The sequence below is a fragment of the Drosophila takahashii genome, chromosome 2R, assembly GCF_030179915.1.
Source record: "Drosophila takahashii strain IR98-3 E-12201 chromosome 2R, DtakHiC1v2, whole genome shotgun sequence".
Lineage (NCBI taxonomy): Eukaryota > Metazoa > Arthropoda > Insecta > Diptera > Drosophilidae > Drosophila > Drosophila takahashii.
In genome coordinates this window covers 32,398,901-32,426,770 of record NC_091679.1, presented here as the reverse complement: position 1 = coordinate 32,426,770, position 27,870 = coordinate 32,398,901, and the positions used below count along the sequence as shown (strand labels likewise).

Below are 27,870 nucleotides of genomic sequence, written 5' to 3'. Positions count from 1 at the left end.
ACTAATGCCTTGGTTTTACAATCTCAAGTGATTCCCCTTGCCACTGAGTGTGTTATGAGCTAAAGCTACATGGACTTGTCTTTAGATTACCAGGGCTTTCATTATCTTCTCAGGGACTCGAAAGCTTTTTCAGGTTTTCAGTGATCGTAGAAGAGGAATCGGAAATTGGGCTTTCATTAATGGCGCTAGCTTTGGGGAGCTGTGCTAAATTGTAAACAAATTTTACTGCTGCTTCTATAAAATAAAACGTTCATTGTAACCCATCAGTCTATTGGAAAAGTAAGTTATTATGAATTATAGAAATATAGGTCGCTGCTAACTTTATTTTTAAAAGAGGAGTGATGGAACAAGTGGTCTTATTTGCACATCTGGATACTGGTTTTGTAATATTTGATTAAATTTCAAAATCGCAAAACTGCAAAGCTTTTTATACATTACAGACTAGAATTAGACTTGTCAAGTATAAAGAAACTGTACAGAGAAATATGCACAAAAGATATTGCTTGCGTTAAGGAATATAAGTAAACTGCGGGGTTCCCACTTAAAACTCTTTAATTACAACTATATGTCTAGGTATATTATGGCAAAAGCCCTGTTCTCAAAGCTGATTAGCTCTTGAGACATTGTAATCGTAAGTTGAAATAATTAAGGCAAATGCTTATAGCATTTAAACACAAGGAATGTTTTCTATATTTGTACCTATTTTTAATATTGGTTATCTCTTGTGATTTATAGACTGCTGAATTGGAAGACTAGATTATTTTTAATTACCCGTGCTTGTATATCAATAACAATTTTTTTATTCAGAACATAGCTAATACAAATTAAATACATATTATTTTATTATTTGTTTTACCGTACATTACTTAAACCTACCCAGACTTGTCAATTTAATTTCGGCTTAAAAGAAAAATGATTTTACTATCTATTTGTCGCATTCGAAGTGTCTTTGATTTTTTCGTTGATCTTTAAGGAAAGTTCCTCTTTAGGTTTCTCCTGGCTGGCTGGCCCATTGGCAAGCTCAGGTTCCTTAATTTGCAGATAGTCTTCGGCATCCCAGGGCTGAGTAACAGCAGTTCCAAAGACGAGGTAAATACAGTTGCCCACGAAAAAGATTACGGAGGCAATGATGAACACGATCTGCCACTCAGTCCGATCAGTCTGAAAAGAATGATGCAAATAAATAGATTAAATAAATTACTTATTGTTATTAATACTCACATTATCCTCTACAACCCAACCAACCACCAAAGGTGTGACTATGGGCACAAAATTCGCAGCTGTATTCACAATGCCCATCAGAATGCTGGCATGATTTTCCGATAGATCGATGGTGTTTAGAACACTTCCAATGGTCTGTGCACTATTTACGCCCACACTGATGGTCATCAGTGCAATTGCATAGTTCTTTTGATCCTTATCCAGGAAGCCAATGCCGATCAAAGTGGCGGCCGGAATCCAGAAGGCTATCGAGTTGTAGGTTTTCCGCAGCACTGTCAGGGTAACCGAGTTCTTGCTCAGAAGAACATCGGCCGTGATCAGGTAAATATACGACATGCACCACATGGCCAGGAATGGAAGTGCCGAAAAGAACGCATTGCTCTTCATGTCCATGTCGAGGACTCCGTTCATGTAGGCTGGAATCTCGGCCTGCAGAGTGCTGAGTCCCCAGTTTTCGCTACATCGTACTATCAGCAGGGCCAGGAAAGGAGCCGAGGTCCAAATCGCCTTCCACGGAATGGGGATAAAGGTCGTGTGGTACTTTTCATTATGCTTCAGCGACGACTCAATATAGTGAAGTTCCTTTTCGCCTATAAATCGGGATTCAGTGGGATCGTTGGCTGCAAAAAGGAACCACAAGGCACACCACAGAAAAGCTACTCCAGCCGAGACATACGAAATTCCAGGCCATCCCAGCGAGCTCTTGGCTATCATTCCACTCAAGAACATGGCACTCACATTGCCGCACTCGATTCCCGTGTGGCTAAGAGCCCCCAGGCGATTTCTCTCCGCCGGCGGTGACCACTTGGCCAAGTGCTGGTGAATGCAGGGGAACACCACACCCTGCGCCAATCCCATGATCACCCTGATTCCGCAGTAAGCCTGCCATTCGCCAAATCCAATAAACAAGGGTGTCAAAGTACTGCAAACTCCGGACCCGAAGACACCCCAGAACATAACACTCTTTACGCCAAACCGCTTGCAGAGATAGCCCCCCAGGAACTGGGTGAAGATATAGCCCCAAAAGAAGCTGGAGAGTATATACGATTTCTGCGCCTCCGTCCAGTCGTATTCCTGCGGAACGGTAAGAGATTAGGGGTATTTCTTTGTGATAGTCCGTGATCTTACGGGAAAGTCCGGATTCGTGGTTTCCGCATTCGTCATCGCCACCACCGACACGCCCACATTCAATCGGCCTATGAACATAATAGTTATGTTGAGGAAGATCAGTAGGGCCTGGACATGTCGCATTCCCACTATGGGTCCTGCAACAAAACGAAAAAACTGGTATTATCGCGCGTACTTCCTGCCTGCAAGCGGTTCGGCAAATAAATCTGAATGGCTCTTGAGACATCGTTATCGTCGCCATAATTGGAGTGATTTATGACCACTCAATGGGCTTGCGGGTAACCCGGGAATTTTTCAGGCGGAGGGCAAGGTCTGAATTCTGAAGGGCGTATGAAGTGTGTTAAGATCGTGGGAAGCCGTTCCATTCACAAATTCTAATCCGAACCGAAGGATCTAATATTACACACACCATTGTCATTTGCCTCGGCCGACATTTTTGATTGGATCACTACTTAAAATCGACTGATCCGAAGCACTGTAGGAATTAAAGTGAATGGGTGCAGTAACATAATGTTGATTTAAATCCAAATCGAATAAGCCGATAAGGCGTATTTCGCTTATCTAAAACGCCATCAGGCGATAAAGTCAAACCACGGGCAAATTTTAACATCTGCTGACGCGTTTTAAAGGAAAAAAGTTTCACTTTTAACGATGAGGCTTGATTTACTGACCTCCAATATCTTATCAATTAAGATATTCATTCCAAATTCAACTCCATTAATCATATGAAAAGTGCATAGTCATTATAGAGTACTATAAGTACTTTTAAAGAATATTTATTATTATTGTGTTACTTAGGGATAGACACCATATCTGTATTATCTTTTAAGGGGGACCGAAAGATCTTTAGCATCATTCGCAGCTTTATGGATAACTGGTTTTATAGCCATCTCGGGTTCCTTCAACTGAAGGTAGTCTTCGGCATCCCAGGGCTGGGAAATTGCCGTGCCAAAGATCAAAAATACGCAGTTCCCAAAAAAGAACATTACCGAGGCGATTATATATACGATCTGCCACTCCGAGCGATTTGTCTGAAATATACATGAATTGGAGTGCTAATTTAGAAAAAGATACTGGCAAAAACTTACATCATCCACAACGATAAAGCCGACGAGCAGGGGAGTGAATATGGTCACCAAACACGAAGCTGTATTCACGATTCCCATGAGGATACTGGCATGATTTGGTGATAGATCGATCGTGTTCAAAGAGGAACCGATAGTAGCACCACTGTTCACACCCAGACTGATGGTCATCAGGGCAATGGCCCAATTCTTCTGTTCCACGTCCAGAAATCCAATTCCAATCAAAGTCCCACAAGGAATCCAGAAGGCCAGCGAGTTGAAGGTCTTCCTCAGTGCCGTTAAACTCAGCCTATTTCCGGCGAGCAAAACATCGGCGGTAATCATGTAGACATACGACATAACCCACATGGCCAAAAACGGTAACGCCGAGAAGAATGCAGTGCTTTTCATGTCCATATCAAGAACACCGTTCATGTAGGCTGGAATCTCGGCCTGCAGGGTACTTAAACCCCACATCCCGGTACAACGGATCACCAAAAGAGCTAGGAATGGAGCCGAGGTCCAAATCGCCTTCCAGGGAATGGGGATAATGGTCTTATGGTACGTTTCATTGTGCTTCAGCGACGACTCAATATAGTAAAGTTCTTTTTCCCCCACAAATCTGGATTCAGTGGGATTGTTGGCTGCGAGGACGAACCACAAGGCACACCACAAGAAAGCCACTCCAGCCGAGACGTAAGAAATTCCTGGCCATCCCAAAGAACTCTTGGCTATCATTCCACTTAGGAACATGGCACTCATATTTCCACACTCGCATCCAGAGTAGCTGAGAGCTCCCAAGCGACTTCTCTCCGCCGGCGGTGACCAACGTGCCAGGTGCTGGTGAATGCAGGGAAACACCACTCCCTGCGCCAATCCCATGATCACCCTGATTCCACAGTATGCCTGCCATTCGCCAAATCCAATAAACAAGGGTGTCAAAGTACTGCAGACTCCGGATCCAAAGACACCCCAGAACATAACACTCTTCACGCCAAACCGCTTGCAGAGATAGCCCCCCAGGAACTGGGTCAAGATATAGCCCCAAAAAAAGCTGGATAGTATGTACGATTTCTCCGCCTCCGTCCAGTCGTATTCCTGCGGAACGGTAAGAGATTAGGGGTATTTCTTATCTATCTTCTTTATAGTCCGTGATCTTACCGGAAAGTCTGGGTTCGTGGTTTCCGCATGACGACATCGCCACTACAGACACGCCCACATTCAGGCGGCCTATGAACATAACGGTTATGTTAAGGAAGATCAGTAAGATCTGGACATGTCGCATTCCCACTAAGGGTCCTGCAACAAAAAAAATACTCGAGTTATCGAAAGATCGAAATTACTTCCTAGAAGTTGAGAAGCAGGTGGATATACTATTTAAGATACACGAGAAAAATACCCTCGGGAGAGAATAGGTATGTGATCTGAATTCCATTAACATCCAAGAGAATGAGTTAATTTAACACACACCTTTATTAATTTCTTCCGACATATTCGATTTGATCAGAAAAAATTGCCGCCACTTTTAATCGACCGATCCGGAGAACTGAAGGAAATAAATTGACCGAGTGATTTAAATACAGATTGAATCGTGATTAGGTAAGCTCGTCTGCGATTTAGCCTTATCACATCTTGTTATTTTAGATAACCATACATGGCTTATCGTATGTTTGGCCTATTTAAAACAACACTAATTGATAAGTTCAAGGCTTTTAAAAATTGTTAAGTAATCTCCTTGAGAAAACAATTGTACAAATGCTATTTTGGTATTTACCAATTAAGATATTGATTTAAGACGTAAGTCAATAAATATGTAAATATATACATGTAAATGTTTTTGTCATGGATATCGTTTCTATCCATCCAGCGGGTCCACCGTAGTTTTTGTAATTTCATCAATATTTTTGTTTGCTCCATGGATAGCTGGTTTTATTGCGAGTTCGGGTTCCTTTAACTGAAGATAGTCCTCAGCATCCCAGGGCTGAGAAACAGCCGTGCCGAAAAACAAGAACACGCAGTTTCCAAGAAAGAATAGTACTGAGGCGATTATAAATACTATCTGCCACTCTGAGCGATTTGTCTGAAAAGCAAATGATAAGTGATAAATTAAATTAAAGAAATGTTTACACCAAAACTTACATCATCCTCAACGATTAGACCCACTACAAGAGGAGTCACTATGGGCACCACATTTGCAGCTGTATTCACGATTCCCATGAGGATGCTGGCATGATTCGGTGACAGATCGATGGTGTTCAGGGAGGTACCAATTGTCGCTCCACTGTTCACACCCACACTGATGGTCATCAGGACAATGGCCCAGTTCTTCTGATTCTGGTCCAGAAATCCTATTCCAATCAATGTGGCACAAGGAATCCAGAAGGCCATCGAGTTGAAGGTCTTTCGCAGTGCCGTTAAACTTAGCCTATTTCCGGCGAGCAAAACATCGGCGGTAATCAGGTAAACATACGACATAAACCACATGGCCAAAAACGGTAGCGCCGAAAAGAATGCATTGCTTTTCATGTCCATATCGAGAACCCCGTTCATGTACGTTGGGATCTCGGCCTGCAGGGTACTCAGACCCCAGGTCTCGCAGCAGCGGGCCACCAAAAGGGCCAGGAATGGAGCCGAGGTCCAGATGGCCCGCCAGGGAATGGGAATGATGGTCTTGTGATAGTCCTCGTTGTGCTTCAGGGACGTTTCGATGTACTCCAGTTCCGCCTCGCCGATGTAACGAGATTCCACTGCATTGTTGGCGGCGAAAAGGAACCAAAAGACGCACCATGCGAAGGCCACTCCAGCGGAGACGTAGGATATTCCTGGCCAGCCAATTGGGCTCTTCGCTATCATTCCACTCAGGAACATGGCGCACACGTTGCCGCACTCGATTCCCGTGTGACTGAGAGCGCCCAGGCGATTCCTCTCCGCCGGCGGTGACCATCTGGCCAAGTGCTGATGGATGCAGGGAAAGATCAGTCCTTGGGCAAGGCCCATCAGCACTCGAATGCCGCAATACGCCTGCCATCCGCCGAAGCTGATGAAGAGTGGCGTTAGAGCGCTGAAGACTCCCGACGCGAAGGATCCCCAGAGCATGACACTCTTGACTCCAAAGCGCTTGCATAAATATCCCCCCAGGAACTGGGTGAAAATGTAGCCCCAAAAGAAGCTGGATATTATATAGGACTTTTGTGTCAAGCTCCAGTCGTATTCCTGGGATTCAAAAACTTGTAAGCTAAAGGTTATCGCATTGCACAGAGTACTTACTGGAAAATTGGGATTGGTGGACTCGGCATTGGTCATGGCCACTACGGATACTCCCACATTTAGGCGGCCGATATACAAACACGTGATGTTGAGAAAAATCAGCAAGGTCTGGACGTGTCGCATTCCCAGCATGGGTCCTGTAATCAACCATTGAACATAGTTATTATCGCGTAAAGTTTATGAATTATCGAAAATTCTCATGAAATCGAAACCTGCTAAGTATGTTATGTTTATAGGCACTTTTCAAGAACGAACGGTTAAAGTCCATTAGGTCCACCTGTATAGAATCAACACTTTACGCGCAGTTCAGTTTCAGATTCAACTTGTATATATTTTCTTTTTCTTTAACCTTATTCATATAGATTAGAAAAACACAAAGAATATTAAATTGACGTTTCTTCACTCTTCCCTTGATATTCAACTCCTTGCACTTGCAATAATGTCTTTTTTGTCCTTACCTTTATTTACTTCAGCTGTCATCCTTGAAGTGCTAATTTAAAATTGACCCTCCGTCGTCCGAAATCGTACACCAATTGAACTCGAGTGAACTGTGGGAGTACCACACCCAGGGACGATTTTAATCATACGAGAGTTGTTAATCAACTTTTAGTTAATCAGTCAGATTATTCTGTGATAAGGCCCTACGCGTGCGTATTAACACAAAGAGTTCATGTTATGGATTAAGAGAGCGTGGCACGCGATTAGGATCATAAACGAGTTAAAATAGGAATGTTGGTTATTGTGATTATTCTAAGATTAGTCAATCTAATTTGCAGTAGTACAAATATACTACTGCCCATAAATAGCCAAAACCCGTATTCAAACCAGTTTGGGCCATTACATTTAAAGAAAAACTGACCTTAGTTAATAACCGTGTTTAGGGTCCTGAAAAGCCGCAAACCAAATCTAAGAAGCATAACAACTCAAAGGTCAGAACTATTAGTACTACTCGGCAATATTATCTTCAGTAACAATGTTCCCACGTATTTATCTAAACAATACCTGTTACGCCTTCTTCCCTTATCAAAGTTCAATTTACTGTTGGTTAAAACACATGTCAACTTAATTGGAGAACCAATCGATCTTAGTTTCACATGACATATACGTCAACTACTTGCTTGTTTACGATCAGAACTCCCAATGCTTCTCATAGTAATCAGTGTTCATTGATAACGAAGAGATATATTTTCGAAAGGTAATTCAACAAGGTCGTTGTGTTATTCACTTATAGTTTCTATATTTACATCTTAAAATACTCATTGGGAAGACAAATGACTTATTTATAGCTATTGTATTAAAGACTCTTGATAAAAAAGAGCTCCGGGCCAGCCGTGAGTAAAATGCTAAGGGGTTTTCGAGTTATAGTTAGTTCGATTTTCCCATGATCTCAAATATCGTTCCTGCTAGGATTCTCCTCGTTTACGTCGCTTTCGTTGGGTTCCTTGCTCTCTAAACCAGCTTCACTCTCCTTTCGCTTCGCTTCCTCCAATTTCTCACTCTGCTTCGCTTCCAAAGCCTTGGCACTTCCCTCTTCTTGTAGATTTGGGGATCTTTGCTTGTCCATAAAGTCGGGTGCATCCCAAGGCTGATTAACCATCTGACCAAAGGCTAAATAGATTATGTTGCCCACAAAGAAGATGACGGCGGATATGATGAATACAATTTGCCACTGTTCGCGATCGTGCTGTTAAATAATGTAATATTATCATTATATTTTTGGTTAAAAAAATAATATTAGAACTCACATCATCCTTGACAATGATTCCCACAAGGAGTGGCGTTAGGATAGGCACAACGTTAGCAGCCGTATTAATAATTCCCATAAGAATGCCAGCATGGTTCGGTGACAAGTCGATGGTGTTTATGGTACTGCCGATTGTGGAACCAGCGTTGATTCCCACATTCGCGCACATCAGAACCACAGCCAACGTTTTCTGTGTGCTATCCAAGAAGCTGACTCCGATCAGCGCAGCCGCGGGCACAAAGAAGGCTATCGAGTTCACTCCCTTGCGTATCCCAGTGATGGACATAATGCCCCTGGTCAGCAGGATATCCGCAATGATCAGGTAAACAAAGGCCATAATCCAGGAGGTTAGATAAGGCAAAGCCGAGTAAAGGGCATTTTTCTTCATGTCCATCAGCAGGACTCCATTCATATAGGCGGGCATCTCGGTTTGGAGGGTGGAATATCCCCATGACTGACAGCATCTGGTGATCATCAAGGCCCAGAAAGGCACCGAGGTCCAAATCGCCTTCCACGGAACCGGAATTCTTCCAGTCGCCTTCTCCTCGGCCTCCTCCGCCTTGCGACTGGAGTTGATCGATGTCTCAATATAGTTCAGTTCCGCTTCGCTGATAAATTTAGACTCCCTGGGGGTGTTGGCTCCGAAAATCCACCAGATGATGCACCAGAAAATCCCAACACCACAGGACACGTAGAAGATTCCGGGCCAACCAGCGCTTGAGGCTGCCAGTAATCCACTGGCAAACATGGCCACCAGAGTTCCGCAATCAATGCCCGTATTGGCCAGGGCTCCCAGTCGATTCCTCTCGTTCACCGGACACCAGTTGGCCAAGTGGGCGTGGATGCAGGGAAACAGGAAGCCCTGGAAGAGACCCATGGACATCCGAATGGCGCAATAAGCCTGCCAGCCACCCCAGGAAACACACCAGGGGGGAAGAAGAGCCAGGAGAGCCGATCCGATGGTGGACACAAACATGGTGATCCTGGCTCCATAGCGCCTGCACAGCCATCCGCCCAGAAATTGCGTTAATATGTAGCCCCAGAAGAAGCTGGAGAGGATGTACGACCGCTCCATTTCGTTCCAATCGTACTCCTGCCGAAAATCAGATAGCTAGTTAACTAAATTGCATGGCAGTAAACCCCTTCAAACTTACCGGAAAGTTTGGGTTAGTATTCTCGGCATTTGTCATTGCCACAACCGCCACTCCAGCATTGAACTTGGCCATATAGTTGACCACAATCGACAGAAACAGCAAAAAGGCCTGCAAATGTCGCTGGCCAATCATTGGACCTGAATAAAGGGGGAAAATAATAAGATCTTTAGTGGGACTGAATTGAATTAAATTTCTTAAAAAGCCAACAAATAACTAAAATTTAGCACCCAAAACTTCATTTTGTTATAAGGTTTTAGTACTGCTAAAATGTTCCCTTGCTTGAAGGACCAAAAAAACCACTAGTACTTAGTTTTTAGGTCTTGAGATCCTTTTAGGACCTTTCACTAACCCGTATTTATTTCCGCCGTCATATCCGCACTGCTTTCAGTTGTACCGCACACGCTAGAGATCCAAATTATACTCAACTACTAACCTGCAGCCAGATCGCTTTACACCTTCCATTTTATTGGAGAGCTAATCGCAACCGCCGTCAGTTTTCAAGTGATACCCGCTTAATGGACACCAAATCAGAGCACTTCACAAACACGATATTGATAAGGAAAAAGGCAACAATGGAAGTGAGAATTTATACTGGCGAAGCGGAGCGATAGCGGTTCCACAACGGACCACTGATAGCGTCAGACGAGTGGTTTTGAAGGCGGTGGGTGGTACGGCGCTTGAAATCCGGATGCGATACTGATGGAAAGGGAAAGGCCCCCTTAAAGTCTGTCGTATAACTCTTAAGACGTCATTGATTTTCCACACTCGACTGTTGTCCGGCAGAGCGGCCTTATCTACTCAACCTCTTCAGTGGCAGAGGCTTAAGTTTAATCTTATCATCGGTCATGGCCAATTATCTGCATCACGCATACCCGTGGTATCCTTCAGACGTTAACTGGAAACCCCATCCCCCAATACTTTCGAAAGATAAAGAGTGAAGCACCTCGACTGATAGCGAAAGTTCAAATCAATCAGGGCGCCAGGCACGAGCGGCTAATCGGAGACCTTTCATACACTTCTTGTGTTTTGACTATGTAACTATTATACTACAAAGAAAATAATAGCAATGAGATAATAGGCTCGTGCACATATCATCTGTTTTTGCCTAAAAAAGCTGCAAGAATCCGTATTTAATGCGTTATAGTATTTTTTCATAAGATTTTATATTTATAACTTATGTTACCTAATAGGAATACATGTTGATTGTATTTATAAAAAACTTTTGTCAAAAAAGTTTCGGACCAGCCTTGAGTAAAAAATGTTTGTATCGATCTTTAGATCCCAAGATCTCACAGCTCATCTTTCAGATCATTATTTTTGGGTTCCTTGCTCTCTAAGCCAGCTTCACTTTCCTTACGCTTTTCTTCCTCCAATTTCTCGCTCTGCTTTGCTTCCAGAGCCTTGGAATTTCCCTCTTCTTGTAGATTGGCCGAGCGTTGCTTGTCCAAAAAGTCGGGTGCATCCCATGGTTGACTAACCATCTGACCGAAAGCGAGATAGATAATGTCACCCACGACAAAGATCACTGCGGATATGATGAACACCATTTGCCACTGCTCACGATCGTGCTGGAAATAAACAAATTTGAGAACTATGAGTTATACGAACTACTTGTTGGAAGGGTATTAAATATTTGTGAAGTAGAATGTAAAAAGTTGAATTAGGTCATTTACACCGAATTCTGGATCACGGTTAAATAAAGCATATGTTCTCGGTAAGGATCATTAGTATTAGCTAGAACATTTAGATTCTATAGAATAATTAAATATTTTTAAGGTGACCATTTTTTATACCCTTGCAGAGGGTATTATGATTTCAGTCAGAAGTTTGCAACGCAGTGAAGGAGACGTTTCCGACCCCATAAAGTATATATATTCTTGATCAGCATCACTAGACGAGTCGATCTAGCTATGTCCGTCTGTCCGTCTGTCCGTCCGTCTGTCCGTCCGTCTGTCCGTCTGTCTGTTTCTACGCAAACTAGTCTCTCAGTTTTTGAGCTATCGGGATGAAACTTTACCAAAAGTGTTCTTTCTATTGCAGGTAGTATATATGTCGGAACCAACCGGATCGGACAACTATATTTTATAGCTCCCATAGGAAGGATCGGAAAAGAAAACGTTAAAAAAATTCTAGCTTCGGTGTTTTTTGAAATATTACCTTCTACTTTTGGGGATGTTATTTTTTAAATATTTCTGAATTTCGAATTAAATATTTAAAAAATCGGACTACTATATCATATAGCTGCCATAGGAACGATCGGTAAATTAATGGAAAAGTAATAGGAAATAAATTCTAGCTTCTTTGGTTTTTATTGTATTATCTTCTACTCTAGGATATGACTCTTTTTAAATATTTCCGAATTTCAATTTTAATTTGATCAAAATCGGACGACTATATCATATAGCTGCCATAGGAACGATCGGAATATTAATGAGAAATATAAGCTTTGGCTGGCCGAAGCTAGCTTCCTTTCTTGTTTTAAAAAGTTTTTGTCTTACATTTTTCTACGGTAAGGGATATAATTTAGATGGTAAAATCATGTACAGGTAATTATACCTGTTACTTGTAGAGCAATTATTCATACTCACATTATCTTTAACCATAATTCCCACGAGGAGGGGCGTTATAATGGGTATAACGTTTGACGCCGTATTAGCGATTCCCATTAAAATACCAGCATGGTTCGGTGACAAGTCGATGGTGTTTATGGTACTGCCAATTGTGGAACCAGCGTTGATTCCCACATTGGTGCACATCAGCACCACTGCCAGGGTCTTCTGGTCGCTGTCCAGGAAGCCGACTCCAATCAGCGCAGCCGCGGGCACAAAGAACGCAATCGAATTTATAGTCTTGCGAATGCCAGTGATGGACATAATGCCCCTGGTCAGCAGGATATCGGCGATGACCAGGTAGACGACCGCCATCACCCACGAGGCGAAGTAGGGCAACGCCGAATAAAGGGCGTTTTTCTTCATGTCCATCAGCAGGACACCATTCATGTAGGCAGGCATCTCGGTCTGGAGGGTGGAGAATCCCCATGACTGACAGCATTTGGTGATCATGTAGGCCCAGAAAGGCACCGAGGTCCAGATGGCCTTCCAAGGAACCGGAATGGCACCGGCTTGTGACTCCTTCGCCTTGTGACTGGAGCTAATTGAATCCTCAATGTAGATACGTTCCGCATCGCTAATTAACTTGCATTCCCCGGGAGTGTCGGCTCCAAGGAACCACCACATAATGCACCAAAAAAATCCCACACCACTCGATACGTAGAAGATTCCGGGCCAGCCGATGCTGGAGGCAGCAATCAATCCACTGGCAAACATGGATACCAGGGTTCCGCAGTCAATGCCCATGTTGGCCAGGGCTCCCAGCCGATTTCGCTCGTTCACCGGACACCAGTTGGCCAAGTGGGCGTGGATGCAGGGGAACACGAAGCCCTGGAACAGTCCCATTGCCATCCGGAGGCCACAGTAGGCCTGCCAGCCACCCCAGGAAACACACCAAGGCACCAGAACAACCAGCACTGCTGATCCCAAGGTTGATGCAAACATGGTGATCCTTGCTCCATAGCGCCTGCACAGCCATCCGCCCAGAAATTGCGTTAATATGTAGCCCCAAAAGAAGCTGGAGAGGATGTAGGAGCGCTCCATTTCGTTCCAATCGTACTCCTGGCAAAATTCAAGGAATTTATTGAATGCTTTTCGGAACACCCCTTTTCAGACTTACTGGAAAGTCTGGGTTGGTATTTTCGGCATCGGTCATCGCCACAACCGCCACTCCAGCATTAAACTTGGTCATGAAATTCACCGTGATCGCCGAGAAGAGAAGAAAGGCCTGCAAATGACGCTGGCCAAGCACCGGACCTATTCGATTGTAAATAAATCATATAAGTATCACACTCTAGCACAAAGTAATCCACATCGATGGGCGGGTTTCATCACATGTGTATTTCTAGGAAAACGGTTGACCACTTAAGTCAAAGATTTAAGACGCCTTACGATATGATTAAGTAATTGAATGATTTCAATAGCCCTTCAAGATAATTAGATTTCAATTAAGAGCACGGTTTTGGGCGTTAGAATGAAGTATGCAATCGAGTTGGAAATTATATAATAGCTTGTGATAAAAAATTAACCTATAAGACATTACACAATAACTTTTTAAAATTATATAATCGAAAAACAGTTGCCACGTTGCAAAATGAAGAATTAAGTTTACCGAAAATATTCTTATCAACATGCTAATATTATAGAAAGTACTAAACGTATTTAAATGTTACCAAAGAATATTATTTATTTAATAAATATTGCATTTTTCATTAAATTTTTTAAATTTTAAAAGTCCATCACGAGTGTTTTTCTGTCATGTGTTTAACTTTAACTTGGATCCTTAAAATATTTTAAGGACAACTAACCCTTATTGATTTCCGCTGTCATATCCGCACTACTTTAAATTGTACCGCACACGCTTAAGATTTAAATACAACTCAACTATTCAAATGCAAACAGGTCGCTTTACACCTTCTATTTTATTGAAGAGCCATGCGAAACCGTCATCAGCTTTCAAGTAAAACCCGCTTAATGAACAGCAAATCAGGGCACTTCATAAAAAAGATATTGATAATGAAAATAATAACATGAAACCGATGGTTTGTACTTATAAATAGGAGCGATAGCGGTTCCACTACGGATAAGCGGGCATGCAGACAACGAATGGCTTTTAAGGTGCTAAGGCGCATGTAATCCGGATGTGATCGAAATACAGTGGCGCCTTAAAGCATTCGTAATTGGTACATAGGGTTGCTCTGCGCGAATTCTTCAGTATATTTATGGCAATGCTTACCTCTCACTGGAAACTCCATACTCGCCACCCATGATAGCGAATGATAGCGTATTTCTATTTACTTGTACTTTATTTGACTATATAACGGCTTAGAGTACTCTAGACTATACATATTGCTTAACCCGTTCCCTCAGCGGCTCTCCTCCTCCTCCTCCTGCAGGCGTAGAATATCCGCTTTGTTGATGAAGTAATAGCTTGGCTGTCGTCCTTTTAGGTCCTTGGCGGTCCGCTTGGCCCCGTTCTGGATCAAAATCCGACTAACACTCTCCAGCGCGTTGGTTCCCATGGCATAGTGCAAAACAGTGCGCTCCAACTGGGGATGGGAAAAGCTTAGAACTGGATTTAAAATTCTCGTAAATATACTCACATTATCGGGGATTTTTAGAGCCTCAGGACAGATTTTCACCAAGCGCTGAACCATTTCCTCGGACTCCTTTAGCACAGCTATGTGCAAGGCGGTACGACCTGGTGTTTTGATTAAGATAATATCAAGATAATCTCTTCAAGACAGCTCCTCTTTTCTTACCATAATAATTCTTGGTCTTAATCAACCACTTGGCATTGGCAACATCGGTCAGCTCCAACACGCGTTCCATGTTGTTATCCCTGATCATCTGATGGAGTTCTTCGCGAGCCTCTTCCAGGCCCCGAAGATTGGCCAAGAACTCGCCGAGAGCTTCATTTTGTCGCGATTGCACCACATCTACAATGGACTGACCGCTTTCGTCTTCGATGTCTAAAATATGATCGTAGCCTTGCAGAGCGAGCTGTTCGAAGGGTTCCACGTCACCTGGTTCAGAAAGAGAGTTATATATATAGCCTATAAGGAGAACAACCTATAGTTAACCTACCTATAACAGCCTGAGCCAGGACATATCGATCGATCTCGGCGGCATTGTTGGGCTGATTTGCTTGGAGCGAGACATCCCTGGCGGTTCGGTACAGCTCATCCCGGTAGGTGATGTCAATGCCCGACTCCTCGATTAGAGTGTAGAGAGCTCCCCGCCGATGGGAGCGGGCACAGGCGAAATGCAGCATACTCTGGCCGTGCTCATCCCGCTCCTCCATATGCTGAACCGCCAGCGCTCCTTCCGCATCCTCCTCCTCGACCAACGATCGTGCGTCCTGTTCGATGAGATCCGTAGGACCTGGACCATTTCGAGTGCTGGCCATCCTCTGACTAGAGCTGGCATTCGACTTGACCAACGCCAGGGTGGAGGTGGAACTGGTACTGGCCTTGCTGCTACCCGAGTGGACCTGCACCTCGGTCATTGGCTTGCGATCGCCCATAAAGTGCTGGAGGTAGTTGGTCAGGTAGGCCACGGGATCTTTGGGTCGCTTGTTGGCTATCTCGGTGAGGGCCTTAATCAGAGGATCGGCGAGAGCTAAAAAGAGAGAGTTTGTAAGTGATAAATGTATTTTAAATCATCTATTATAACCTAGGGATAATCTAAGTATTTAAGTTTAATAGAAAATTCTCTTTAAAGGCAACCCAAGTTAATAATACTCACAAAAAAATTTGCTTGGTAAAATTGACCAACAAAGATAGTTACGTAACTATTAAAATAGTTACGTGTATTTTGTTTTTGCTTTGGGTTTGTGTCTTTGCTAATTGTGTGTATTTTGTTGTTGTGAAATGACTATTTACTTAGTAGAATTGACAATTTTGCTGATTGGGGCCTGTTTGACAATTATTACAGTTGATTTTACCAAGTTTTTTTTTGTGTGTAGGCCTAGCAAGTGAAGAACTAATTTTTCAGATAACAATTTTCCATTTTGTGAGCTTTGCTTAGTAATTCTTATCTTAAATGAGTTTTTTAACAACCTGCAAAACTCCAGAATACTTACAATTAGCCAGATATTTGCCCTGCTCGGTCTTGAAGATGGGATTGGCCTGAAAGCTCACTGGCTGCGCCTGACCTGTGTGGAAAACAAGCTGGATTAGTCACTCCAAAGGGCCACGATATCTGCGGTCACATTCAGTGGATCGAGTCCCAGTAATCTATGTACACAAAGCGAGAAGGGGGAGCATTTTTTCTGGCACGGGAATCAGGGGTAAACAAACGAAGATGAGGATGCCGATGGTGGAACTCAAGAGACTTTGCAAATCATATTAAAATCGTGACAGGATCACAGTCTTCGAGAAAGACACGTTTACGGATACGGCTATGTAGGTGTAACTCAAGGCGGAACTTACGATTGCGGATTAACTTTAAACGCAGCGTAAGCGGAGGAGGTTTAAGCTGAGGGCACGGGTATCGATCGGATTTAGTATAAGCATTTAGAGTTCAGTGTGCTGAGGTATTCTTTTCTTTTCTATATATACATTGAGCTGGCCCTTAGACCTTCCTTCTAGTTACGATCCACAATGCTGTTCTTCTTGCGCTTGAAGATCTTCACCAGCATGGTGGCAATGTGCTTGGAGTTCGTGAGCGACATGTCCTTTTCCAGTGACAGGATATTGGTGACTGCAGTGCAGTAGTCCTGGAACAGGACATATTCCACCACTCCCATGCTCTGCATATTCACAAGGCGCACGGTAAGTTTCGACAGGCGATTGGTCACCATACTCAAACCCCGCACGGAGCACAAGTGCCGCAGGTTGTCCATCTCCTTCATCAGATTGGTCAACTTAACGATGGTGGTCATCTTGAGGCCAGTGCCCAGGTAACTGGGCCTCGACTGGAGGTAGCCCAGGAGGTAGCTCTCCTTAAAGTGCAGCTGCGTTTCCAGATACGAGATGGCCCTGCCCACTCTCGTATAGGCAGCTCCCATATCGGCTGGTTCCTTGCTGCTGCTGGTGGAGATGATTCTCAAGTGCTCCTGGCAATTCAACCACACTGCCAAATTGTTGGCTGAATTAACAAAAACACCCCTGCCGTAAGGCCAAAGGGCTCCATTGAAGGCCGTCGATTCGGCAGCCTGCACCAGATCCTGGGTGTCGAGTAGGGGAATCATCAGGCCCAGACTGCTTAGCATCATCGTGACCTCCGAATCGGCCTCCAAGAGCTCGGTCATCGTGTAGTAGTTGCCCGAATCCGTTTCGCCAATGGCGTCGGCAAAGTGCGTGGTGAATATCTTGCTCATCATCAGACGCTCCGCCTGCTCCAGCTGGCCAATGGTCAGGTTCAAGGGCAGTTCCAGCTGATCCAGATTCCTGGACACCTCGACCAGACAACGGGTGACCAGCAGGGATTCATCGTCAAAGACAAAGGCAGCCGTATTGAGTCGCTCCCCATTGTCCATTGGGAAGTAGGCCAGTCGAGGTTGCGGCTTGAAATCCGCATCGATACTCAGGCAATGCATATCCTTCAGCAGCGGCACCAGGAACTCCTGGAACACCACAAACACATCGAAATCTGGCGCTATAATCCCGCTATTGATGTCCTCCTCCAGGTGGCGAGCCTTCGAGGTCTTCCGCATCGCAGGCCACAAAACGTCGAAGAGATTGTGATCGAGTCGGGTTTGGCGTCGCTTGATTTTGTCGTAGACGCCGCGCTTCAGAAATCGGCTCAGATAGCTGGTCACCGAAAGCTGCAGTGAGGAGGCGCTCAGGGGCTTGCGATGCGATAGAGCCGATGCCGTCGTACCGCTCAGCAGTTTGCCCGATTCCGAAATGACGCTGTAGCAGCGCTCCAGGGTCCTCGAGATCTCGCCGTCCTGCAACTCCCGCCGGGCACTGTGCAGATCGTCGGGAACTGCCCATGGATTTCATGGATTTCGTGGATTTCCGGAGCAGCAAAGGTTATAATGGTTTTTTTTTTTGACGTTTATCAATCAACACACGCACACACCAAAGCGTAGACAAAGACACAGAGGTACACAGATACGAACACCGAGATCATGATGGATACGAATGAAGGGATTGTGGGGTGATTGAGAGGTGATTGAGAGTAAAAAGGCGCAGGTGCTGGAGGCGGGAAGGGGATTGTTGTGCCTACATACCAAAGATCTCATCAATATTGCCGATGATTTCGTTGAAAAACTCATTGCGATTTCCCTCCATTTTAGCGGACCTTAATCGAGTGCGCGGAGTATCCAACACGTATACGCAGTGTGTGCACTAGGCGACTGAAAATCGATGACTGACTTGGCCCAAGCTCGCGCCGAGTTCAGTTAGCCCCTAGTTTATAGTTCCCAACTCCGACCACGCCCCCTCCCTCCCCCTGGTGGCACACACTCACACACACACACACCCACAGCCGGATGTTTGACTTGGCAAAACAAATGTATTTAATTATTTCGGTTTACCCACGATACGCGTGTGGGTGTGTGTATGTATGTTCGTGTGTGGGCAGCGAAAGCGAGTGTGAAAACAAAAACGCCACTAAAGCCACAGACAAAGCAAAGCGGCATGTAGCGGTATCCTGGGGAATGGGGTGGTGAATTGGGTGGCTTGATGTGGGTGGTGGTGCTGGTGAACGGTCAAGTTGGAACGCTTGAAAACAGCTGCCGGTGGCCCACGGTGGCTCACCCATGGTCTCCTTACCCTGGTCGTTGAGCAACTGGTTCTCCAGTTCCTCCGCCCCGAAAATATTGAGCAGCTCGGTGTAGTTGAGAATGTTTTTCGCCTTGTCCTTGTCCAGGTAAAACTCGGCTGAGTGGCCCAGCTGCGTGTGTTTGGTTATTGAATTTTAAATCAAACTCGGTTTATTATTTATTTTTGGGCTAATCACGAATTTATGGCATATTGATTACTGTAGCGGTGCAGCAGACATTTGAAAGTCAAGTGGGACCTTGGCCCACTTTTCAGTTCGGTTTTGTGGTGAGTAATTTAAAAACAATTTCCATTTGTCATTTGAAATTTCATTGGGCGACTCTACAGCTGCCTTTACTCACAAGGAATGGCTCGGTTCTATTTATTATTACTATACGATTGGGTTTTCTCTTCAAACTACTGTATTATTGGTTCAATTTGGGAAAATTGACACACTCAAAAAAAGGAGATACAGTTTTTAAGTTCATAATACAATACATTATAAAGTTTTTTAAGTAAATGTATAGCAATATTTATTGCATATTAAATATTGCATAAATGGAAAATTACAGGAATCTTTTCCAACTTTTAGCAAGACTTTCAAAATTACCCAATAAGTAGATCATACGAAATCATTTCCTAGAAGTTTGAAGAAATTTATAACAAGGAATATCACGAAATCTACTGATTCCTGAGAACCGAATGATAAGTGTTTCTGGGGTTTTTAAATCCAACAATCCACCAAAAAATCATTGTGAATTTTTACAGCACCCCGCAAAATATTACTGCATATTTTGTAACCCCAAGTACTACAAATATTACTACTCACCTTGTCCAGTGCTTTTGGATTGGCGCCCAACTGCAGGAGCATGTTGTAGAAGTGGCCGTTGTCCTTAATTGTGGCTGCGTAATGAAGCGCCGTTCGCCCGTCATTATCCGTAATGGTCATGGTCTCCGGAAAACGCGACGCCAGGTAGCGAACGATATCTGAATCGCGGATGGGAGGGGGGCGGATGGGGGGAACCAATCATATAAATAGAAGTACAAATCGGCGGAGGAACTTGCAAACCTACCCGTGTGGCCGAAGAGGACGGCCACGTGCAGCGGCGTGGAGCCGTTGGGCGATATGTCGTTCTTTGCAATGGCAAACTTCCGGCGATCCAGAGCCTGCTGCAGTGCCAGCAAACCTCCGTCACGTGCCGCGTCGTGCACGCGATGTATTTTCTCCTGCCGATGGGAAAGTGGGAAATATGATGCATGCCGTAATTAGTGCGCCAGAAAGTGGCTCTTCCTTCCTTCCGTTCCCTCGGTTAGCTTACCATATAGCTGGGTACGTTGTTGAGAAAGGCCTGTATTTCCGGTTCCTGCGACTTTAGGCCCACCAGACTGCCGCCCTCGCCATTCAGCACAATCTCGGCCAGCTGCTCCAAGTCTCCGGACTCCACGATCCGCTTGATGCGTTCGTCCTGCGGAAAAACGAGAGAGCAACATCTCCAATGAGATGGCGATAGTGATGCTTGCGATACAAGGACAACGTGGTGCATTATCGAAAGCGCTAAGGGTGATGGAGTAGAGATGATACTGGGCGTAAAAGGAACTCGATGGTTTGCATTATGGGTGACTCAGGTGCAAACCCAAAAACAAGCCAGGTGAGCCAGCAACAGAGGGCGATAGTTATAGATATAGATAGGCAGATAGAAACGGTTAGCATGGTATACTTCATCAACTGCAGTTTGAGACTGAACTGTAAAATCCTCGGGGGCACCTTGCACAAAGCCCTCGATGGCCATGGCCGATGTCAGGGACTCGGTGCCGTCGTCCTCCGGCGCTGCTGCTCCACCTCCTGGCCGCTGATCCTCCGGCGGCGCTCCTCCTCTGCTGTCCGACGCTACAACATCCTGTTCAAATTTATTTCACCACTTAAGAATTTATGTTTATTTCTTTGGACTGTGATAACTGGACATGGCTACAAGGTGCAGAGTCACATAAATACATTAAACATGGTTACATTTACGTTTTTTACAAGGACTAAGTGCTGCTACGGGTGACAATGCCAGTTCTGAACCCCTATAAAATAAGAATTAAGCCATAAACCATTTAAATTAATTGGCCTGTCAAGCAATCTAAATTAACTCGTTCGAAAGTCCACGTATGGCGTATACGCAATATCACGCATACGCCTCGTTTGCCCAGTTTTTTTTATTGAAATGCAGCTGAAAATAGTTATTATAACTGCCATAAACACCGCCCACCAGTATCTTTAACAAATCGCAGGGGGAAATGCAATATATGGTATATTTGCCATGTATCAAATATCAAATATCTAATGCCTGCAACTGTTTTGACGTTTGCATGTTCAGTTCCCATTCGGACCCACCAACAACTGGATGCCTCTGACAGTTGAGAACCGACTCCGCACCCGACTCAACCTCAACCTCAGTTCAGTCTCAACCTCCCATTCAGTCTCCCAGTCGAAATGTCAGGCGGGCGAAAGTGAAAGCGAGCGACTTGGCCTGCACATATGAATGTAGGTACTCTATATATATCGGTCGGAGTGAGTGCATTATTATAAAGTCTATCTGTGGGTAAACAGCTGCTGATTTCAGCCAATCGATAGGCACAAATTGGGGGCAGACACTGGCATTGATTCGATCTAAGGCAATGGCACACACAAGTGAAACTGAAAGGGAAACAACGGATGCGGAAACGGAAATGGAAACAAACACACGGATTACGGGTTACGGATTACGGGTTACGGATAACGGATTGTTGGGCAGGTCTGCTCTGTTCGGGGTGTGCAATAGAAAAACGATAAACAAAAGACACAAGTTGCAGGTTTTGCATTCCATTTTTAATTGGTTACTGTTACTATATTGGCTACGGCTAGATATATTGTTATTCAAACTGTATTTCGAAAGAGGGGCACATAACACTTGCTTTACAAAAGATATATCGTATATATGGTAGGTATGTATGTATATGTATAGAGATATATAAAGAATTTCACTATTCGGTTCGGTTATTTCATTATCTAAGCGGGCTTATGTTGAAGTTGATTGCTAAAGTTTCGCATTTTGCTGCTGATTGGGTTGCGGCTGAAGTTGAAGTTGCTGTTGCTGTGGCTCTTGCAGTGGTAAAACAAATTAGTATGAATGGAATTTGAGTGCCTGCTGCAGCTGATTGATAAGGGTATTACTTTTTTGGAATTTTTAGCTTATTTTCTTTGTTTTTTTTTTTGGATTTTTGATTTTTGCGTTGCTTTTCATTTTACAGGTTCACATATTGAAGAGGGGGGTAAATGGGTTGAGCGAACGGCACACACAATAAACGTGAATAAACTACAAAACGTTCGAGGACACTTAGAGCACGCCCATCTGTACCTCATCGTCGTCATCGTTGTCGTTCTCCGATTCGGCTTCCTTCTCTTCGTCCCCGGCGGACATGGCGGCCACTTCCGGTTCCGCTCCGTTCTCTTCGGGGCTCTCCGGCTCATCCACCGCCTCCTCAGCAGCAGCAGGTGCTGCCTCCTCCTCCTCCTCCGGTTCCCCTTCAGTCTTTTTGTTTCCTTCGATCTCACCATCGGCAGCAGACTCCTCGGGTGGCTTCTCCTCCTCCGGGGCCTCACCATGATCTCCGCCATTCTCTACGATCGCCGCTTCTCCTCCTCCTTCACCACCTCCTTCTCCTTCGTCCTGCCCAACTCCGTTTCCTTCAGCCTCCTCCTCCTCCTCTCCGCCTCCTCCTGCATCTGCGCTTACAGCTCTTGCAATATTCTGTAAAAGTAAACAATTGTCGACTGATTGCTTTCCAAGTGATTCAACAGTTTCCGACTACGGTCCTTCGATCTCAGCCTATGTATATGTACAGCAATTGGGGGATTCTTGGGGGCACTAAACAAAAAGCGCAGCGAGTGCCGCCGAGAGAAAGGTGAAAGGGAAAGGCTCTCGCCGACAATGGCTTACTTTCACAGAGTCTCCGACCCCCAAAAAGAAGCTAAGTAATTTAATTGCGAAAAACACCGAAAGCCATTTTCAAAACGTGCAAGCAAACCGCTAGCCATTGAAAGCCAAAAAAGGAAAATGGGAAAACTAAAGTAGGGAAAGAGGCGGGATTACTTACCTCGGTCTCGCTTTCTTCGCCATCGCCGTCGCCATCGCCATTGATCGTGTTGAATGTAGCCGGCGTTTCCGGTCGGCGCTGCAATGGCGAGACGACTTCCGCTTCCGGCTCCACATCCGCCTTGGACAGATCGTCATCGTCGTCATTGGCACTCGTACTGCGATTTCAAAATGCAAAAGAATCTCTCTCAAAGCCATGCCCCATACGAAAAAAAAAACCAACACAAACACCAAAAACACAGAAATCATAAAAAGGTAGCGCAGCACTTAGCCAGCAAAAGGCAGCCAAACCTAGGGCTAATTTTCGGGGTCTAAGACCCACCAAGCGGTCAGCCTGATACCTGATGACTCCATCCATTCGCCCACCCACTTACCCATCGTTGGTGTCCAGCTCCGAGGTGTTCTCAAGGCTGTCGTCAAGCGATTTGCGACCGTTCACGGACGGCGCCACCTTGATGTCCAGTTTCTTGTGAGGAGAAGAGGGAGTTGGTTTGGTTTGGCTTGGTTTTGGTGAAAGACAATCCACTCACCTTGGAGCCGGCATCTCCACCCGCTCCGTTGTCCACCGCGCCACTGTCATCGCTCAAGGCCTCCCAATCGGTGGCGCTGTCGGGGGAGACGCGCGGCGCATCCGGCACATAAACCAGGAAGGCGCGCTCGATTTCGTGCGGCTTGTGGCGGTAGTACGAGGGAGTTTTCATTTTCTGAAATTGCCGCAATGAATCATTTTAATTGCTGGCCGAACAAAAATACCAAACAAAAGCCACCATCTAGAAACCACTCTATACACATCGATTTCTGGTCAAAAGTTAATTACTTAATATATAGTTCTTGAAACTTTAGCCTTATAACCAGGTTTGTAATAGAAATTGTCTATAATAAATTTTGCCAAAAATCAAGTAACTCAAGTAAATCAAGCAAAAACTTAAAAACTTCTATTGATGGAAAACACATTTTCGGAAACTCTTGCTTTTAAAAATATGAATCTTTTCTAATAAATATAACCACAGTTTACGGCAATATTCAATACTTATATCCTCTTAGTAAATGTTCAAAATGATGTCGGTCTAAAAAAAATTGTTTTTATACCAAAGAAATAACCACGTTAATTTTCAGCAATTACCAATAATAATTCCTTTTGGAAGTAATATCGGTTTCGGTTCCCTAAAAGAACCCCCGAGTCCTACCAACTAAAATAGGGTTATTAAAATAACCTTAAATGACCCTAATTTGTGTCCTACAAAACCACCTTCGATTCAAAAAAAACCCTGCAACCCACTCACATAATCGACGGCCTCCTCATCGCAGCCCGCTTGAGTGAGCAGCGTGTAGCACCTCATGTTGTTCTTGGCACTGGCGGCCCAGTGGAGCGCCGTCTTCCCGGTGATGTCCGTCTCGTGGGCGCCTTCGGGCCAAATGCCCACCAGATACTCGAGGATCTTGGTGTGGCCCAGCCCGGCGGCCTTGTGGATAATGTTGAGGCCGTTGCCATCCTTGCAGGTGACCAGTGCGTGGGGAACCGGCGGCTCCAGCTGTGCCTGAACGGTCTCCAGATTGTTGTCGATTACCGCCTGATGCAGATCCTTGATGGCATTCTGTTGTATACATTTTATGTATCACCTTGGGTGTTAAACAGGTATTATAGTTCCTGCTCACCATGACATGGGGAACGGCGGCCAGGAAGCGCTTCACACGCCCATTGTTGCTGGCCTGCTGACTGAGGCGGTTGCCCATGCCCGCCCACAAAATGCGCGTCAGCTTGCCAATGTCCTTCTCGTGGATCCAGATCCGAATGGTGGATAACTTCACCGAGAAATCTATTAGCCGAGAAATGGAAATTGAAAACGTGGAAATTAATTTTGCCGCCCCCCAAAACCCAGAAGCCAGGAGTCAAGTCCCACGATCCGCGACCCGATTGCGATTTCCAATTCATTTTCGCCCTCGTTCGTGCTAGCATGCAATTTGCCGAAAAAAGCCAAGAAAAGCCGAAACTGAAAACTAAATTAAAACGAAAATAAAATGCAATGAATGTTCAAGTTTGTGACTCCGGCTTCAGCCCGCTTAAAGTGGCATTAGTGGAAACTTGAGACAATTTCCGCCGGGCGAAAAGGGGAAAACTTTGCCAACTTGAAATGCTTCAAGGTCGGCGCCAAACTTTTTCGCACTGCCGAAGTGGGTAACGCCCCCTCTGCCGCCCCGTTAAATTAAAGATTCAGTGAGGCAGTTGGAAATCAAACACCTGGATGTGAAATTCAACACCATCCATTCACAAATACGCACCTTCGTTATCGCGACGCTTGCGTCCATTTTGTCCACCCGCCTGTCCATTCATCGGCATGACTGCAATGGGAGCAAACATCCTGGCTTAGATTCGATATGTTGGGAATTGAGATTAGGGATTACCAAAATGTATAGTTAAATTTGTGGCTATGTGACGAGTTCAAGGAATTACAGTACCCCGCCTACTTGCCTTTCGATTAATTTCTCCCTGCTTACTAGCTGTTTCTATTTTTTGCGTCTGGCCAGCTTGAGTCGCGTTGGCCAACTAATTCTTGTTGGCCGCAACGAAAGGTGTTGAATTCGGGCTTCTCGGTGTGTTGTGGTCAAAGCGAAATGGTCGCAAGGAGGAATAATTGCGTCCTGTTCGCGCACTTTCAACTTCAGACATGAATAAATAACTCTTGGATGTGTTTGTGGTGTGTTATATAAAGCAAAAGAGTCAACATTTTCACTAGAGTTCCACCAAAACAAATATGTGGAAATAGAAATGCCATTTGACTGATTCGAGCTTGATTTGCATTCCTTGGGGAAAAATTCTACGGTATTTCGATGGCAAAGTATAAGTTAAATTCTTCCAAATTTCCATTTAGATTTTACCTTAAGTGGCGAGGTCTTCTTTATTATCTTTGAATAGAAATGGAAGAATTTCCATTGCATACTTTTCTCTAAGGAAAAATTGCTTCTTATATGTGAAAATGCCGAGGTCTTCCATTAGCATTCCTTGAAAAACCAAGCATACTTTCAGGAGACTTCCTCTACCACGGGAAATTGTTAGCCAGAACCTTTCCGTTTATTTTCTTAGCCCTTACGCCCACATAGCTCATGTGTCAAGGTCTTCTGCTCCATCTATTTTTGGGCCGAAACACCTTGAGGAATTTTTCCGACTGCCTTTCGAGCGGTGACATGTAAATTAGTTGGCCGCAGTGAATCATTAAATTTCCATTCCACTCACACACACGATTGAGTGGCAATAAAAACCGCTCGAAAGTGCCACGGAAATGGCGCATTAGTGTTTGCCACTTAATGTGGCAATCAACCGCGCGGATCCCCTGGCATTGTAACTTGTTGAGCTGACACCCTTAACGGCACGCAATATGCAAATTTTGGCCACACAAAACACAGAACTTCTCAGCACCTTTCCTTGGCGTGTTGTCACCACAATTTCCCTCAATTAGGATGAATGAATATGAATGTATTCACTTCGTACTCACCTTTGGGTGGCGATGAATGGTAGTAGAGTCCCTGAAACCTCCTTCGCCTCTTCGGAGGCATAGTTTGCTAGTGTTTTGAGAACTTTTTGTTGTACTTTAATCCAGTGAGTTACTAGAGTCCGCGACTCTGCACATCTCCCCAGTCGTGATTCATGGGCTATATCCGTTCACTTGGCACTGAAAAGGATGGGTTTCTGAAATTCCAAAGTCCCAGCGCTGGATGAACCGTTGTCCTGACGAGTTCAACGACGTCTGAATGGACAATTGCACCTGCCCAGCTGGACTGACCAGTTGTTGGGCTCCTTGCGTGTGTGCATATTCAATGGAAAGCCCGGGAAATCGGGGACAAAGTGGGGCTTGGACTGGGGGCGTCACTGAGAGTCACAACCTGTGTGTCTCACATGCGGGTTCTATGTTTTATTTATTTGCTTTACAATTTGCCAGGACCTGTTTTTGCACTACGCCTGAACCAGGACATTGCCTGCTGCAGGGTTAGTGCCCAAAAAAAAAAGAAACACGTTGAAAACAAACCAATTAGCTGCGAAACGAATCGATTTTTCGAATTCGAATGGCCATATTATCGGAATGGGAGCACAAAGTAGTGCCCATTGTACATGAAGGAGGTACAGGTCAAAGCGTCCTGCCCCAAGGTCCTTGAGAGAAAGACAGCACGTGCTGCTCGAAGCCCTATTGATGAGTAATTCCACTACAATATATACTAAATATATGTAGTACGCACTTGCGTGTGGTCAAAAATTTAAGACCAACTTGACACAGTTTCCCAGGAGAGCTGCGTGAGTAGCTTCCAAGGTTTTTCGTCACTCCTGTCCCTAACCCAAAAAAAAGAAGCCGCTGACCCAAATTTTAATTTGTCCCAGAGGGGCCTTGAAAATGTCTAAGCCAATTAGGCGGAGGTTAAAACTAATTGCCTGGTTATATGTGTCTTCAATTAAATATTTTTGATGGCACTTCACATGAGTCTATAAACGATCTAGGCATTATTTATGGGACTCTAGAGTTGCATTTAACTTGGCAGGATGTCACAGCCCGAAGGAAAAGTCACAGGTCATCTGGACACAAATCACCAATCACAAATCACACGGCGTTTGCAACACACTTCACTTTTCCAACTTCAGATTTTTCCGACGCTTTCCGCGCTTGGCTTTTCCTTCTATTTTTTTCGGTCCTTCGTTTTTTTCGTTTCGATTCGATTTGCACGGCGCGCGCTTTCCCTGCAGACTGCGGCATATTCAGCGTTTCGTAGGTGTTTTATCTAATTTTTCCCCTCACGCACACCACTGCCAGTCGTCGTGTTTTTTGTGTGTGTTCGAATGTTTGGCTGATTGCTGTTACCCTTTTTG

The 27,870-nt window shown here is 44.7% G+C and overlaps 5 protein-coding genes and 1 pseudogene across 12 annotated transcripts in view; all 6 read right to left on the bottom strand.

Annotated features, from left to right (window-relative positions):
* Positions 1-768: 768 nt before the first annotated feature.
* LOC108061373 (putative inorganic phosphate cotransporter) lies at positions 769-2,783 on the bottom strand. The gene is made up of 4 exons (XM_017147493.3): positions 2,759-2,783; positions 2,350-2,486; positions 1,222-2,295; positions 769-1,161 (listed from the first exon to the last, which is right to left on the bottom strand). Exons 1-4 carry the CDS (start codon positions 2,781-2,783, stop codon positions 922-924), a joined length of 1,476 nt encoding a protein of 491 aa, XP_017002982.2. The 3' UTR covers positions 769-921.
* A 384-nt stretch (positions 2,784-3,167) lies between these two features.
* LOC108061361 (putative inorganic phosphate cotransporter) lies at positions 3,168-4,905 on the bottom strand (annotated as a pseudogene).
* Positions 4,906-5,238: 333 nt separating this feature from the next.
* LOC108061383 (putative inorganic phosphate cotransporter) lies at positions 5,239-7,241 on the bottom strand. Of its 3 annotated transcripts, none has more exons than XM_017147505.3 (4): positions 7,139-7,241; positions 6,681-6,817; positions 5,553-6,626; positions 5,239-5,493 (listed from the first exon to the last, which is right to left on the bottom strand). In XM_017147505.3, the coding sequence occupies exons 1-4, from the start codon at positions 7,158-7,160 to the stop codon at positions 5,269-5,271; spliced, it is 1,458 nt and encodes a 485-aa protein (XP_017002994.2). In that variant the 5' UTR covers positions 7,161-7,241; the 3' UTR covers positions 5,239-5,268. The 3 variants fall into 3 exon arrangements, with proteins under 3 accessions (XP_017002994.2, XP_070069246.1, XP_070069245.1); XM_070213145.1 differs by lacking the exon at positions 7,139-7,241 and adding an exon at positions 7,030-7,080 and having other exon boundaries at positions 5,241-5,493; XM_070213144.1 differs by lacking the exon at positions 7,139-7,241 and adding an exon at positions 6,893-6,978 and having other exon boundaries at positions 5,242-5,493.
* Positions 7,242-7,894: 653 nt separating this feature from the next.
* Positions 7,895-27,870, bottom strand: part of LOC108061444 (putative inorganic phosphate cotransporter) — a 62,845-nt gene continuing 42,869 nt past the window's right edge. The window contains exons 1-4 of one of the 2 annotated variants that reach the window (XM_017147624.3): positions 9,928-10,268; positions 9,579-9,715; positions 8,426-9,517; positions 7,895-8,364 (exon numbers count right to left, since the gene is read on the bottom strand). In XM_017147624.3, coding sequence (XP_017003113.3) covers positions 8,068-8,364; positions 8,426-9,517; positions 9,579-9,715; positions 9,928-9,949 — 1,548 coding nt within the window. In that variant the 5' untranslated portion in view covers positions 9,950-10,268 and the 3' untranslated portion in view covers positions 7,895-8,067. Of the gene's footprint in view, positions 8,365-8,425; positions 9,518-9,578; positions 9,716-9,927; positions 10,269-27,870 lie in introns of those variants that run through there. The other variant, XM_070214023.1, reaches the window with a different exon arrangement.
* On the bottom strand, positions 10,723-14,106 carry MFS1 (Major Facilitator Superfamily Transporter 1). Its single transcript, XM_017147625.2, has 4 exons — positions 13,996-14,106; positions 13,308-13,444; positions 12,167-13,249; positions 10,723-11,146 (listed from the first exon to the last, which is right to left on the bottom strand). The coding sequence occupies exons 1-4, from the start codon at positions 14,015-14,017 to the stop codon at positions 10,868-10,870; spliced, it is 1,521 nt and encodes a 506-aa protein (XP_017003114.2). The 5' UTR covers positions 14,018-14,106; the 3' UTR covers positions 10,723-10,867.
* Positions 14,468-25,505, bottom strand: LOC108061450 (arginine kinase). 5 transcript variants are annotated; one of them, XM_017147633.3, is made up of 17 exons: positions 25,299-25,505; positions 24,675-24,835; positions 24,302-24,613; positions 23,549-23,722; positions 23,393-23,484; positions 23,020-23,176; positions 22,281-22,673; positions 20,619-20,798; positions 20,220-20,366; positions 19,974-20,127; positions 19,730-19,887; positions 18,913-19,033; positions 16,272-16,343; positions 15,275-15,808; positions 14,950-15,213; positions 14,791-14,888; positions 14,468-14,736 (listed from the first exon to the last, which is right to left on the bottom strand). In XM_017147633.3, exons 1-17 carry the CDS (start codon positions 25,375-25,377, stop codon positions 14,554-14,556), a joined length of 3,279 nt encoding a protein of 1,092 aa, XP_017003122.3. In that variant the 5' UTR covers positions 25,378-25,505; the 3' UTR covers positions 14,468-14,553. The 5 variants fall into 5 exon arrangements, with proteins under 5 accessions (XP_017003122.3, XP_017003121.2, XP_070069205.1 ...); XM_070213104.1 differs by lacking the exons at positions 14,468-14,736; positions 14,791-14,888; positions 14,950-15,213; ... (2 more) ...; positions 20,619-20,798; positions 22,281-22,673 and having other exon boundaries at positions 16,311-16,343; positions 25,299-25,500; XM_070213105.1 differs by lacking the exons at positions 14,468-14,736; positions 14,791-14,888; positions 14,950-15,213; ... (6 more) ...; positions 20,619-20,798; positions 22,281-22,673 and adding an exon at positions 22,917-22,952 and having other exon boundaries at positions 25,299-25,495.